The sequence below is a fragment of the Saccharomycopsis crataegensis genome (genome assembly GCF_037102585.1).
Source record: "Saccharomycopsis crataegensis DNA, jcf7180000000097, whole genome shotgun sequence".
Classification (NCBI taxonomy): domain Eukaryota; kingdom Fungi; phylum Ascomycota; class Saccharomycetes; order Ascoideales; family Saccharomycopsidaceae; genus Saccharomycopsis; species Saccharomycopsis crataegensis.
Genome location: NW_027043837.1, coordinates 313,800 through 328,183, shown reverse-complemented (window position 1 = coordinate 328,183; position 14,384 = coordinate 313,800). Strand labels below are relative to the sequence as shown.

General features: G+C 39.0%; 10 protein-coding genes across 10 annotated transcripts; 7 read left to right on the top strand and 3 right to left on the bottom strand. All coding sequences in view use genetic code 12, as the record gives it.

Moving 5' to 3' along the window:
* Positions 1 to 52: 52 nt before the first annotated feature.
* YRB2 (Yrb2p) lies at positions 53 to 1,321 on the bottom strand (the record flags this gene model as incomplete). The annotated part of the gene is made up of 1 exon (XM_064999146.1): positions 53 to 1,321. One exon carries the CDS (start codon positions 1,319 to 1,321, stop codon positions 53 to 55), a length of 1,269 nt encoding a protein of 422 aa, XP_064855218.1.
* Positions 1,322 to 3,265: 1,944 nt separating this feature from the next.
* DASC09_055600 (uncharacterized protein) lies at positions 3,266 to 3,910 on the top strand (the record flags this gene model as incomplete). The annotated part of the gene is made up of 1 exon (XM_064999145.1): positions 3,266 to 3,910. The coding sequence occupies one exon, from the start codon at positions 3,266 to 3,268 to the stop codon at positions 3,908 to 3,910; it is 645 nt and encodes a 214-aa protein (XP_064855217.1).
* A 32-nt stretch (positions 3,911 to 3,942) lies between these two features.
* DASC09_055590 (uncharacterized protein) lies at positions 3,943 to 4,179 on the top strand (the record flags this gene model as incomplete). Its single annotated transcript, XM_064999144.1, has 1 exon — positions 3,943 to 4,179. One exon carries the CDS (start codon positions 3,943 to 3,945, stop codon positions 4,177 to 4,179), a length of 237 nt encoding a protein of 78 aa, XP_064855216.1.
* A 24-nt stretch (positions 4,180 to 4,203) lies between these two features.
* DASC09_055580 (uncharacterized protein) lies at positions 4,204 to 4,647 on the top strand (the record flags this gene model as incomplete). The annotated part of the gene is made up of 1 exon (XM_064999143.1): positions 4,204 to 4,647. The coding sequence occupies one exon, from the start codon at positions 4,204 to 4,206 to the stop codon at positions 4,645 to 4,647; it is 444 nt and encodes a 147-aa protein (XP_064855215.1).
* A 74-nt stretch (positions 4,648 to 4,721) lies between these two features.
* DASC09_055570 (uncharacterized protein) lies at positions 4,722 to 5,267 on the top strand (the record flags this gene model as incomplete). The annotated part of the gene is made up of 1 exon (XM_064999142.1): positions 4,722 to 5,267. One exon carries the CDS (start codon positions 4,722 to 4,724, stop codon positions 5,265 to 5,267), a length of 546 nt encoding a protein of 181 aa, XP_064855214.1.
* A 763-nt stretch (positions 5,268 to 6,030) lies between these two features.
* Positions 6,031 to 7,010, top strand: SNP1 (U1 snRNP complex subunit SNP1; the record flags this gene model as incomplete). Its single annotated transcript, XM_064999141.1, has 2 exons — positions 6,031 to 6,033; positions 6,114 to 7,010. The coding sequence occupies 2 exons, from the start codon at positions 6,031 to 6,033 to the stop codon at positions 7,008 to 7,010; spliced, it is 900 nt and encodes a 299-aa protein (XP_064855213.1).
* A 271-nt stretch (positions 7,011 to 7,281) lies between these two features.
* On the top strand, positions 7,282 to 8,670 carry NTA1 (amidase; the record flags this gene model as incomplete). The annotated part of the gene is made up of 1 exon (XM_064999140.1): positions 7,282 to 8,670. The coding sequence occupies one exon, from the start codon at positions 7,282 to 7,284 to the stop codon at positions 8,668 to 8,670; it is 1,389 nt and encodes a 462-aa protein (XP_064855212.1).
* Positions 8,671 to 8,834: 164 nt separating this feature from the next.
* MOB2 (Mob2p) lies at positions 8,835 to 9,776 on the bottom strand (the record flags this gene model as incomplete). The annotated part of the gene is made up of 1 exon (XM_064999139.1): positions 8,835 to 9,776. One exon carries the CDS (start codon positions 9,774 to 9,776, stop codon positions 8,835 to 8,837), a length of 942 nt encoding a protein of 313 aa, XP_064855211.1.
* A 429-nt stretch (positions 9,777 to 10,205) lies between these two features.
* On the bottom strand, positions 10,206 to 11,393 carry DASC09_055530 (uncharacterized protein; the record flags this gene model as incomplete). The annotated part of the gene is made up of 1 exon (XM_064999138.1): positions 10,206 to 11,393. The coding sequence occupies one exon, from the start codon at positions 11,391 to 11,393 to the stop codon at positions 10,206 to 10,208; it is 1,188 nt and encodes a 395-aa protein (XP_064855210.1).
* A 122-nt stretch (positions 11,394 to 11,515) lies between these two features.
* CHL1 (DNA helicase) lies at positions 11,516 to 14,290 on the top strand (the record flags this gene model as incomplete). Its single annotated transcript, XM_064999137.1, has 1 exon — positions 11,516 to 14,290. One exon carries the CDS (start codon positions 11,516 to 11,518, stop codon positions 14,288 to 14,290), a length of 2,775 nt encoding a protein of 924 aa, XP_064855209.1.
* Positions 14,291 to 14,384: the final 94 nt, after the last annotated feature.

Sequence of the window (14,384 nt, the reverse complement as noted above, 5' to 3'; positions counted from 1 at the left end):
AATACTAAAATATCTGTCAGATTGATTTTGTGTAAAAAAATACATATAATAATTAGACCTCCGGTTCTTTTGATTCTTCTTTGTCAGGAATACACATTTTTATTGTATCGTACAATTCTGTGGCCGACTCGGCGTTTCCGACTCTGACGGCGTACTGAACCAATCTTTGATTCTTTGCTAGTCCGTTCTTTGCTTCGGTATTCAAATTATCGTCGGTTTCAATGGCATTGAATCTGATGAATTTTTCCGAGTGTAATGAGCTATCCATACCTTTGAAGATCTCAAACCCTGGGGCGATGGAAACGTTCAAAATGACTTTTAATACCGTCAAAGTTCTCATGATTATTCTGGTTTTCACCTTCTTCGATGATTCCGTCGCGAGTTTGTTGACGTGGATCATCCCCACGCCACGTTCTTTCCACCCGGTGGAAAGGTCATCAAGGTTCAACATGTATAATTTGGCCTTGCATTGGAACACTGCGGTTTCTTCTTCTTCTCCTGATTTGACATCTTTCTTTTCAAGGTTCACCGTCTTGTACAAATGACCCAGGGACTTGTCTACTTCCAGTGAGGATGATGATGATGATGGGGTGGTGGTAGTGGCATCTTGCAGGGATGATGTTGGTGGGGCTGGTGAGTCTTCCTTCTTGGCTTCCGAAGTGTCAAAGATGGATTTTTTGTTGGCTGCATTTTTGAACGCGTTAGAGAACTTCGATCCCGAACCAAATACAAACCCCCCTGCTGATTTCGTTGTCGATGTTGTCGATGTTGTCGTTGGTGTTGATTTTGATTTTTCTGGAGTTTCTGATGATGATGATTTAGTTGTTGTTTTTGTTTCTATTGATGGGCTATTGGAATTGGAGAATAATGGTGAGGTTGGCTCTTTCTTATCTGAAAAAATTGACGATGTACCAAACACGTTCTTTCTACCAGAAATTCCCGAGAACGCAGTCGAGCCAAACTTTGAGTTTTGACCAAAAACAAACTTTTGTGGTGCAAGCGGCTGGGACTCTTTATCATCGTTTGTAGGAAGAGTCTTGTTTGTCTTCTTGTCTTCCTCAACTGGTGCTGCGACTTTCGGTTTCTTCGTGTCGTGTTCAGCAGTGTCAGTCTCTTTTGCTTCAACAGCAACCGATACATCTTCCAAAGATCTCTTGACTGGTAATGAAGATGCTGATGCTTCTTGTTTTTCTTGTTTTTCTTCTTGTTTTTCTTCTTTCTTTGTTTCTCCTTGCTGTTGTACTGCTTCTTCGCCCATGGCGTAAGCTGGGTCCGTGGCAGTGTTGATTTCTGGGGACTCGAGGGTATGTTCTGAGGACATTGTGTTAGCACTAGTAGCTGCCGCCTATGGGATCCTCTTGTATATATGTATTATACGTCCTGAAAGAACAAAAAGACATGTTAATTATGTCTTTCTTGCCTGCCAAAAAAAAAAAAAAAAAAAAAAGTGAAAAGAAGTCACGTGGAGATGGCTACTAAGAGTGAAAACTTTCAATCGAGATTATCGCCATAACTTGTATATATGAAGAATTACTAAAGTTGTTAGCAGATAACTATTTTTTGGTGTTTGTTTTTTCTTTCTTTCCGATTGCACTTATTTTTAAAGAGCCTTTTTTTTTTTTCTTTTTTTGGAAACTCTGCTGATTGATGATTAACAGAGATCGAACGAATACAGGGTGTCGTTTGAATATAATTAAAAATGCCGGAAAACGAGGAAAAATTCTCAACCCTATAAATGAAATTCAGACTAATATCCTCTTTAGTCAGATAAGTGGAATTTGCAGGAATTCTTTCAATCTTGGAAGGAAATTCCAGGGGTTGGATAGTCTTTCATGTCTCTTTTTGGGACTGAAAGATTTGGTGGGATCTTTTTTTAATATATGTTTGTATGTAATATAGGATGTAATATAGGATGTAATATAGGATGTAATATAGGATGTAATATACGTAGCGTATGGGTGTTGTGAATTTCTAGAAAGAAAATGATTCACCTTTGAACTTTCAAGAAGGTAATTTGGTGACATTTTTTATTATTATTAGTTTTTTTCTTGCCTTTGTAATCGTTTACTTCATTCATATTAATTCCATTATCAAAAATTTACATAAACACATTTTTTGTTGCTGTTGTTGTTGTTGTTGTTAATCTGTTACAGCTTGTCACTACTAGAAAATTCTTCACCTACACTTAACCAACCAGACAAAGCGCGATGAGAATAGGAGGCATATAAAATTTATATTTCAAATGGGTCAAATGCTGATTACTTTGTCAACAATATCATGAAGCTTATAGATGAGCATATATTACAAATATCTATAAAGTGTACTTTCTTACGGGATCTGTTAACAATAACAGCTTACTTTCTTGTTTTTGGTGCTAGTCATATTCTTTTCTGGAGCTTTTTTTTTAGACACCCATCAGCAGTTTGGTGCATTTATATGACTTTTCTTCTGGCGGCGTTTTTCTTTCAATTGACTGACTAGGACTAGTCTGGACTCAGTCCCTCCTCTTAATAATAACCCACATAATCGACAGGACCATATCAGTTTGGCTTGTCTGTTGCGGCATATCTCAATTCATAGAAATGAACGAGGTTCATAGTGCTCTTTCTGTTCAAATAATTGGAGCGTATTTTGGCAGTCTCTTCAGGACTGGCTGCTGATAATTTTGTCACTCGTTATATTCAGGATCATATCAATGATCATCCTTCCCAAAACTTTGCTAAGATTATTAATTAGGCCAATAGATCTGAAGCTTTTGACGTCTGCGTAATCTTTCTTATGGGGTTTGGTATCATCGAAGTTAGCGCCTCTTTCCAATCCTCCGAGTGGTGGCCCAACTTTATCGCTATGCTATGAATATCAATCTCAGTGAACTGTTGCTCCATTGATATGCTTTTAATTATGATCTTGATGATTTTCATTCGGAATATAGACTGGTTCAAGTGCTTTTCTTTTTGTCTTCCGAGACTGGCTGGAATTCACCATCAAACACACAATCCCGAACAAAAAGAAAAAAGTTCTAATGGGGCTTCCAGGGAAATGATGGGATTTACAGCTGTCGCCATACCGTCTGAATCTCTGCGCATTAGCGCTATTGATGGTTATGTTTACTGCGCACATAACAAGGTCTCAGCCTGTATGTGAGACACAGAAACATTAAGGACACTATATAAAGAATGATCATACTTTTTTGATTCCTAATTTCTCTTTTATTTGTTGGGCTTTCAGATATTTTCGGAAAGATAAATATAGATGATATATACCAATGAATGAAAAAAGAGCCCTAGAAGATATTGGGACGTCAACAAGCGCTAAGCGGAGATCTGCTTCCCAACCAATCTCTCAATATATTAAGGAATCCTTTCAAGACTTCAAAAACTTGATATCTACCAGCGAAGTAACTATTTCGCCAATTGATTTTCAAGATTTAGGAGATAGCGCCCAAGAGCGCTGCAACTCAATCCAAGACGCCATAAAAAAAATAGGCATTAGTGAAAGTAGCGAAGAGTTGAAATTCAAAGCGTGTACACTATCTTTCCTTGAGAAAGATGTGCCATCAATTTTTTGGGGTCTTCCATTTATCTATGATATAAGTTGCATGAGTAATGAGAAGGGGTTTCACTTATTTGTATCTAATCTTTTACAATCCGTTTTGCAGGTTGTCATTCCAAATTTGACCGATGTAAAATTTGAAAAAGATCAAGAACTTGAATTTGCCTTTGAAAATATCAAATCAAAGCCTGATTTTTTGATATTCAAAGACAACAAGTCCGGACCGCCCTTGGTGACAATTGAATGCAAGTATCTATTATCAATATCCTTGTTTGAGTCGTATGAATGCTTTTTGGAAGATTGGAAAAAGAATAAGCTGAAGGCAGAATTCTTATTGACGAATCCTGTGCTATCTTGATTACAATTGATTGGTCGAGAATCGACAAGAGTATGCTCTTAACATGCAAAATCGATAGCTGTGCCAGAATTTGGGCATTTTGTGACTTTATCCATATTCAAGTTATCAATACTTCAAAGGAGCCGTTGGAAAGTATATTAACAAGATTCATTTTAACCTTTGCTGGTTCTGAAGAGATAGAAAATTCGGCGGAAAAAAATCATCGAGAAACATTGGTTAATGGCTTGATCGAAGGATCCAAGCTAAAGGAAAATGAAAGAGTCAAATAGGGGATCAGGATTGACCGACGCTTGATGTACCGGTATCTCAAAGCCCTCTTCAAGAATGGCTTTTCAGAATTGGAAATCTCGCTTGCAAAAGAATGGAAAACTTATACGGGAAGCTATATTAAGGAAATCACCAAACTTTTTGACTACGATGATGTGGGGACTTTAACACTAATGCCATCCCGTGCTATCAAGCCCAATATAATCTTTTCCGGTAATGCTAAGAAGACAAGATTGTCAGTTGTATTTGGGTGTCTTAATATTGACGAGATCTCGCCTGGTAAATCTGTGGTATTCAAAGTATATGACTATGCCAGAAGCTGCTTGAGCTGTCCTTGTATGGGGATGACAAGTTTCAGAGCACATCAAACAACTTTTTGCTTGACTACTGCCATGCTTCTATCGGAAATAAGAGCGTACCAAATGTTGAGCAGAAATTACTATACAATGAGCTCATCCCAAGAGTCTTAGACAAGGGATACCTCTTCACAGATCCCCAGGAAATAGAGCTCTCAGACATTAAAGAAGGCGTTCAAGTAACCACGATGGAGGGTCAGTTCATACTACTTGAGAATCTTGTTGAATCGGGATATGTTCTGTTACACGAGTTCCATGAGCCTGAAAATTTTAGGAAAGATAGGCTTTTGAGAAACATGTTGCTAATGATGAGTGAAGTCCACTGTGCGGGAGTAGCACATTGCAACATAAAAGGCAGGAACATTTTTATTAATGAGTCAATGAAAATAAAGCTTATTAATTTTGGATCTTCAACCAGAATGAAACCTAGGCCGTTCAAACCGAAAAGAGCTCAATCACCTTTACTTGCCACTTTGAAAGATGGGTTTCAAGATGATTATTCCAGATTATTTGATCTTCTTGATAAAAAATTTCCAGCGCACCGAACATGCGAACAAATTTTGAAGCAGTTTATTGACGGAACTGAAAGGTTAAGATATTTTTTGGGAGTAAAAATTTTCTACTTTGGCTTTGTTATTGAAATGATGGTTGAGAGAGATATTCAATCTGTGGATTGTAATGGTGCTTTTAAAAATCTTTCGGAAGTGTTGGCATTAATTGAGATTCATGACTGATGAGCTCAAGAGAATGAATTTTATTATTGTTTTTACTTTAGTTATTACTATGATTGTTACTGTCTTTCGGAAGTGTTGGCATTAATTGAGATTCATGACTGATGAGCTCAAGAGAATGAATTTTATTATTGTTTTTACTTTAGTTATTACTATGATTGTTACTGTCTTTCTTACTACGTTTGCTATTGCTTTCTTTATTAATATCACTATTAATATTATCGTCAAATTAAATAAAATTGTCTCTTTTGACTTAGAATGTGAGCTCAGTATGGTGAAATTTTCGTAGAAGTCACCAAAGTCTGGGCGTATATTATTAAAGAAATACGGTCCTTAAATTAAGTAATTGATGTTAAACGAATGAATTTTGAGCAAGGATAAGAAGTCAATTTAGAAGATCATCAATCTTTATTGGATGGCAGTATAATTGTTCTATACCGCTGGTGATGTTGGGCATAATCAATATTTACTGCATGTAATAATAGATAGGAGGGGCTCAAAATAAATGCATACTCGACAACCTAAGGAAATACCATTGACAAGGGTACTCTGCCAAGTACATAGAAACATTACAGCAATTGTAATAGATTACTACTAACACTATTCTTTATTAATCGGTGAAAGGATAATCGCTTAGCCGTAACAACTAATAATCACCATAATCACCGGGTAACACAGACACGATGATAATATTGAAAAAAATATCTCTGAGGGCGCCGTTGTAACACAGGAAATCATCATCAACCATTGGAAACAGTGAAGAAAAATGGTAAGTGATACTTGTTTTTTTTTTTTTTCTTTTTCAATCACACCCAGTTATGATGCAGAAATACTGACCCTTCATTATAGACCTCTGATGCTTCGAAATTCCCTCCCAAAATTGCCAAACTTTTCCGACCAAAACCCCCGCTAAGGTATCTTCCTCCCAATGACATCGCACCAGAAAATCGGCAGAATGTGTACATTGATGGGATTTCTGGGCTCTTACCTTCTGTGAAAGACTACATGGCCATCGAATATACCCCTTCGGAAAGTGTCCAGCAGAAACAGCAGGCGGAAAAGCGGGCCAAACAACAGATAAAACGGGCCAAACTCGCAGAGGATTTACAAAAGTGGAACCCTGAAGATGACCCCCAGATACGTGGCAATCCGTACCGTACGTTGTTTGTTGGCAGATTATCGTATAATGTCACTGAGGTGGATCTCCAGAAGGAGTTTAGCACATACGGGGCGATCGAAAGAGTGCGGGTGGTGAGAGATAAAGAAACTAATAAGTCAAAGGGCTATGGGTTCATCTTGTTTGAAAGAGAAAGTGAATTGAACCAAGCGTGCAAGAGTGCCGATGGCAAAGTGATCGATGGCAGAGCATGCATTGTTGATGTTGAGCGAGGGCGTACTGTGAAGAATTGGAAACCTAGGAGATTGGGTGGCGGAGTTGGTGGTAGAGGAGGAGTAGCTACTGGAGGAAGAACACAAATCTCCAGTCATAAACGTGAAGATAACCTGAAACGAGGCTTTAGAGGAAGGCACGGCGATGGATACTCAAGGGTCGGAGATAGCCGAAGTTATGGTTATGGAGGAAGAGATGGCAGTGGTCGATACCCTAGAGAACGGGACTCTCGACACAAGGAATATAGAGAAAGAGACCCAAAGCCATATGTGTCTGATCGTGATCGGGAAAGAAGCAAGTTCCGTGACCAACGGATCGAGAATGAAAGAGCCAGGGGAAAGCCAAGAGCTTATTAGTATATTTGGTTAGCTGCCTATTGTAATATAGTCTTTTTTTTATGCTAATGTTTTTGAGTGTAAAATGGTACTGAAATGCAGTGGCTTTTCTTTCATAATAAGCAGAAAGATATTAATAAATCTTTGTAGTGGACGTGACCCAGACAGATGGTGCAAAGATCAAAAAAAAAAAAAAAAAAAGAAGAAGAGAAAATCAAACTAAGATGAGCTAATCATCAGTGTCAGTTTATTATTCAAAGTACCATTGACTGATAACCAAACACTTTCTAAAATGAAAGTAAGAATCGCTGCCATTCAATTGAAGCCGAAATTTGGCGATGTGGCGTACAACACATTAAGGGCATCGGATATCGTGTCAAAGCTTTACAAGCAGGACTTACCAGGTCCCGACATCTTGGTGCTACCAGAATTGGTGTTCACCGGATACAACTTCAAGAGTCCAACCCATATCACCCCATTTTTGGAGAATTTTCATGCGGGGGTCACTAAAAGACTGTTTTTCGAATGCCCTTCCATAAAATGGGCCATAGAAACCTCTAAAACATACCAGTGTTTCACGGTGGTTGGGTACCCCGAGCTATTCAAGGATACGATTTACAATAGTAGTTGCTTGGTATCGCCTATTGGATCGATCTTATTCAATTACCGGAAATCATTCCTTTATAAGACCGATAAGGTTTGGGGTGCGAAAGAGAATCCTGTGGGGTTCGAGAATTTCCAATTGAATCTCAACAAGGAGTATTACCGTGAAAGAAAGGATTTATCGAAAAAGTTTGGGGTTGATGAGTCAGTGTTCCCTAGGGTACATGATCAAGGTAAAGTGCTTGAGCCATTGGTGAAAAACGACGGAATGGTGGTGGAGAAAATTAGTCGAGTGGTCCACAAGAAGACTGATTTTGATATCGCGGTGGAAAACTTGGACGATAAGTATTCTGAGACCTCGATTAAAACCGCCATGGGAATTTGTATGGATTTGAGCAATTACGAATTCAAAGCATCTTTTGAAAAATTCGAGTTTTCGCGTTATTGCCTTGACAATGACGTGCGATTGATCTTGTTCCCTATGGCATGGTTATCGTCGGTATCTCCAGAAATCACTTACGAGAAGAAGAATGACGATGTTGGAAAAGAAAAGGATACGAAGTTTTTACAAGATCAATTGGATTCCATGACCAAGGAAGTTGAATTGACCACCAACATCAAAGATGATGATGGAAAAGTCATGGTTAATGACTCCTGTGACGTCAATAGTGCCCTCAAAAGAGTGGATATCCGAGATATTGCCAATTATGACAAGAACGCCATAGACAGTTCGAATGTGAATTTCTGGATCCTTAGAGGGGTTCCGCTTTACAATAGTTTCTACAAGATGAACGCCAAGATCCCAGACAATAACAAGATAAGATATATTGTTCTCTGTAATCGAACAGGGATGGAGGACGGTGTTGTTTATTGCGGCTCCACATCGATTGTTAAATATACTTCAGAAAGTCCGGTAACATTGTACGAAGCGTCCCAGAAAGAAAGTGCTGACGTTAAGAAGATACAGAAAACTTTCCAGAATTTCCAAGAGTTGGATAATAGGAACCCAAGTGTGGAAATCCTAGGCAGTTTGCCGACTGGCAGAGAAGCAGTTCTTATCAGAGACATTGAATTTTGAAATGATTAGCAGTATAATATATTGAATATTCAGCAACACAACATTTCTGGTTTAAATATGTTTAATCCAAGATAATTGTATTAATACTTGTATTCTAAAAAAAAAAAAATAACAATAATAACGAAGGAACTTAATTTTTTTTGGTATTATCAAATTAATAGAAATCAACTTGCACTAGCACTAGTGACAATATGACCTTGCTGTTCAAACGAAATGATCAATGCCGACATTGGAGCCAATTCTTGGTCATCAATCAAGTTGAATTCTTTTACAAAACTGATAAATTGTGAAAAGAAACTGTTCCAATGAGGTTCCAAGCTCAAATGAATGATCTTATCGAACTGGTTGTAGTAAATATAAGCAAACACCCTGAACATCTGAGTGCAAATGCTCTTGGCATCCCTAAGGAAGTTTGGTGGGAACGGGTTACCATTTTTCGTTGGGAAAGAAGCTTGGTCGTTAACTTTGGCATTTAAGGTATTCAAAGTATGCTCGATGTACTGGGATGCTGGTAAGTTGTACGATTTGTTTGATTGGGGATCATAATATGAGTAATTAACTCCTGGACCGGCGTTCATCGCGGAATCTGGCTGGATGAAATCCTTTACTAATGAAAAGAACTGGTTGAGGTTGGTGAGGATTTCAAAGATATTGAGGGCAAGCCATTCGTTGTAATCAACGTATTTTGGAAGCTGGACAATTGTTTTGAAAGAACCTTTCACTAAGGTGGTACGCACAAATGGCTGACATAGAAATAATGGTGGTTCTGCTCCCTGATTTACTTGTTGAGGCTCCTGTGATGATTGTTGTTTCTGTTGCTGTTGCAGCAGCAGCTGCTGTGATATTTGTGACTGCAGCTGCTGCTGTTGTTGTTGTTGTTGTTGCTGCTGCTGCTGCTGCTGCTGTTGTTGTTGCTGCTGCTGCTGTTGCTGTTGTTGTTGTTGTTGTGATGAGATCTGTTGAGGGGGATCTACTGTCATAGGAGTATCTTCCATCGTTACGTCAGAGTTCGGCATTATTGGGGAAGTTGGGTTGGAGTCAAAACGGGCCTGTCCATTCTTGACCTTCTTTGGCCTAAAACCTCTTATCGACGAGAAGAAAGACATGATGATTTGCTGGTGTTGTTGTTGCTGCCAGCAGAAGGAAGAAGAAGAAGAAGAAGTAGGAATTTCTGTGGTTTTTGAGGAAAAATTTCTGACAAGTGGCACCGTCCCAGGGGTGTGTAACCAGGGGTTCTGCACCCTGTAACAATATCTATAGATTTTGTTATATATATATTATATATATATATTATATATATTATCTATATTATCTATATTATCTATATTATTTATATTATCTATATTATATAGCAATATCTGTAGTACTTACTCTATATAACATCTATAACATCCAACTATAATACATATCACATAATGATAGGCTCCCCTTAAAAGAAACCCTCCGCCTCCCCAAAGAATCTCCAACTATTTGTATAATACATTATTAACACATCCCAGATAAGCAAAAACCACCATAGAAAATAAAAACGCCATCTAAAGATTCTCTACTCCCACATAATCAATCAAAGCCAGGACCTCTCGAGAATTGTTCCAAAATGGAACCGCTAAAAACCGTCCCACTGGGTTGTGGCATAAGTCTCCCGCAACATTATCTAAATTCTGGGCTCGTCCTACTACAAATCGCTTAGTTACTGGCGTCCCATACAGTAAACTACCGCATGTCAACGGTAATGGGGTGCAATTTATCATCGACTTGTCACCAGATTTGCCCCATTGCACTAAACTGCTGGTACCCGTAGGATCCTTTATGATCTCAATACAAGAATCTTTACCTTGGAAGCCCTCTTCAATTATTGGCAATTCTCCAACCACCAAGTCCGGGGTAAAACATTTGATTATCCCAGACCGATAATTCATCCCGTACACTATCCCACTACCATCATCCAATTTCATTTGTTCAATGCCCCCTTTAAAGCCACCCAACTCTTCAGATTCTTTCACCCTCATCGCCCCATCCTTGAGATACCGGATATCAAACACTTTAAGTTGACCCACTGACCGGTTACTCACCAAAAGTTTTCGATCATCGTACCATATCATATCTGACGGCTTGGTGGCTGGTGGTTGACCTCTAGTAGACTTTCGTTTAATATTAATACTGGGTTGTAATGGGGCGTTTCCAAAATCACTATTACTATTGACCAAACGTCGTACCCTATCCCGCGAATCATACAACACTAGCTGGTCTTTGGAAGCACAGGCCAATACATTGGGGTTCTTGGGGTTGTATTTTGTTTTTAATGGAAACTCCACCGCGCTGAGTCTTTCGCAAACCATGTTTTTTTCAATATCTACCACATCAATGGTGATTTTCCCGGTAACCACGCATTTCGTATCGTCCAGCTTGATATCAAGATCCATAATTTCTTCAAACCGAGGTTTATCCAAGTTAGTACGGTTCATGCTAATAATATTATCATTATTTCGGTTTATGAATACCATATCCTCATTTGAAAACCCCGAAACCATTATTGTATGATGAGTGAGCGATCGAAGATGGAGTTTCTTGCAACTGTCTACGCTGGGGGCAACGTACACCAACTGGGTGAAATCACAAAGTTTGAAAGGAACCGGACGGAAAAGTACAACAGATTCTCGGTAAATCTTAGCATTGGTATCATTTAGCTTCCTTAGCACAGGATTGACAGGAAAACAGGCCATAATTTAGAGGTTTCCATTTGACGTTTTGACGGCAAAGTTTCAGCGGGTGTTTTTTTTTCTGCTTGTTTTCGTTTGACAAACAGATGAGATGTGATGATGATTTTCCATGACAATAATATGGTATGAATAACAGCACAAAGATTGATTACAGGATGTCGAACGAAATAGATACGCTTCTTGCCACTAAAAAAGATGCCTTCCACCATCCATACACTCCTTATGCCATCCAGCTCGAGCTCATGGAGAAGATCTACTCAGCGTTGCAAGATAACTACAAAGTGGGAATCTTTGAGAGTCCCACAGGTACTGGTAAGACACTATCGATCATTTGTGCTGCCATGAGCTGGCTAAGAAACCATAAGAAGTCACAGATGCTTTCGCAACAGGATAATGGTGGCAATGCTGCCGATGATGATGATGACGATGACGAACCAGATTGGGTGAAAGAGACCTATTATAAGAGCCATCTTGGAGATACCAAGGGCTTGATGGAAGAATACGAAGAACATCTCACCCAGTTAGACAAAGAGTACCTGGATATTTATACTGGTGATTATGATAGCGAAGATAATCAAGGAGAATTTAGAAACAGCTACGAAGTTGCCGGATCGACGAAACGGAAATCTACTGCTGGAAATCGAAGGCCACGGAAAAAAATTGCCATAGAAATCGAGAATAATGACGAAGATTTTCTTCCTGATGATTACATTGATGGTAGTGGTATCGACGCAAACAAATCAATGGCCCAACGGAACGCTGAGTTAAACCAGGAAATCAAATCGATGATTAAAACCATTGAAACCAAACGAGCTCAGAATGCCAAACTCGACCGAATCGAGAAATTGTTCAGTGATAGTGATACCGCCGCGGTTAAGGTGTTCTTTACTTCACGAACCCATTCTCAACTTTCGCAATTTGCTGAACAACTTGCAATGACCAAATTCCCTTCATCTATAGATAATATGATAGTGAATGAAAAGATCAAGTACTTACCTATGGGCTCCAGAAAACAATTATGTATCAATTCCAAAGTCTCGAAATTGGGAAACAACTCTTTAATTAATGAGGCGTGTTTAGATCTTAGAAAGAAAAAAACTAGCGGTAGTCTGGAAAAGGACAAACCTCACGAAGGCTGTCAGTATTATCAAAATTATCAAGACGATTTACGATCCACGGGTCAGTTGAATAAAATGGTACGAGATTTAACTTTTGGGCAAGTGCACGATATAGAAGACCTTGCCCAGATTGGCAGGCGGTTCAAGATCTGTCCTTATTACTCGACGGTCAAGCAATCATCTGATTTCTCTGCCATGTCTGAAGTGGTATCATTGCCGTACCAGCTCCTTCTTGATGCGGATATAAGACAGCAATTGAATATTGATCTCAAGAATTCAATTGTTGTCATTGATGAAGCACATAATTTGATAGATACTATTACTTCGCTTAATTCCGCTAGCATGACGTTACGAGAACTACGGTCTTTGGCCGGTAATTTGCGAGGGTATTTTGTAAAATTTATGAAACGGCTCAATAGTGGCAACCGGATAAATCTTTTAAAACTCACCAAAGTGTTGAACAAGTTGATTGACTTTGTAATCAATTATGAGAAAATCCATAAAAAAAAAATCAAGAACGGTCTAGAAATCGACGCCAACGAAATGTTGAGTGCCGGGGGTGGTGATTTGATAAACATTTACAGTTTGGAAAAGTACTTAAGAGAATCAAAAGTGGCGTACAAGATTGAGAATTACGTATCAGTGAAAGACCAAGTCCAAGGCAGTAGTAGTAATCATACCCCGTTATTGTTCAAATTCATCAAATTCTTGAAATTGGTTACCAACCCTTCCAAAGAAGGGAAACTCTTCTTTAATATTGAAACCTCATCGTTGCCACCATCGGACAAATTCGATAACATTTCTATGAATTATTTGCTTTTGAACCCAGTGGAGATGTTTAGAGAGGTGGTAGAAAATAGTAAATGCGTGCTTCTATGTGGGGGGACCATGGAGCCAATCACTGACTTCACTGACTTTTTATTTCCTTATCTAAACTTCGACCGAGATATTTTGACGTTTTCTTGTGAACATATCGTGCCAAAGGAAAACATTTCCGTGATCCCGGTGTTGCAAAGCCATGGTGGCATGAAGTATGACTTTTCATTTACTAATAGAAACAACCACTCAATGATTGTTCAACTAGGACAAGATATTCAGAGTATCCTTAGTAATGTGCCACATGGGATGGTGATTTTTTTCCCTAGTTACAAGTACTTGAATGAAGTTATCAAGGTGTGGACTGCAGATAAAGCTTTTTGGAGCCACTTCACTGCCACCAAAAGGGTATTTTTCGAGCCCAAGGATAGCGGGGACGTTGAAAAAATGTTGGACCAGTACCTGGAACATATTTCCGGTGATGTCAAAGGAGAATCGACCTCCACCACCAACACTGGTGCAGTGCTTCTTTCGGTAGTCGGCGGGAAAGTATCTGAAGGGATCAATTTTTCTAACGATTTGGCCCGGGCAGTCATCATGATTGGCCTCCCGTACCCAAATCTTTTCAGTGGGGAAATCATCAGTAAGCGAAAATACCTCGAAGACACGGTGCTTCAACAACCAGGGGGCACTCCCCAGGCTGCCAAAGCGAAATCGGTGGAGTTTTATGAAAATTTGTGCATGAGGGCGATTAATCAGAGCGTGGGGCGGGCAATTAGAAACATCAACGATTACGCCATGATTTATTTAATTGATCAACGGTTCGGGAACCGCAAGATTCAAGAAAAGTTGAGTGGGTGGATCAACAAGCGGATCATTGATGGAGAAGGAGCAAGGTCGATAGATGAGATCATGGGTGTCACGAGGGATTTCTTCAATTATCATAAGAACAGGAAATTGTCGTGATTTGCCATCAGATCGATTATTAAGGCTCGTCGTTGCCATGACTGGATTGATTACTCTTAACCATTGAATAGATAATAGAGGTTATAATATATAT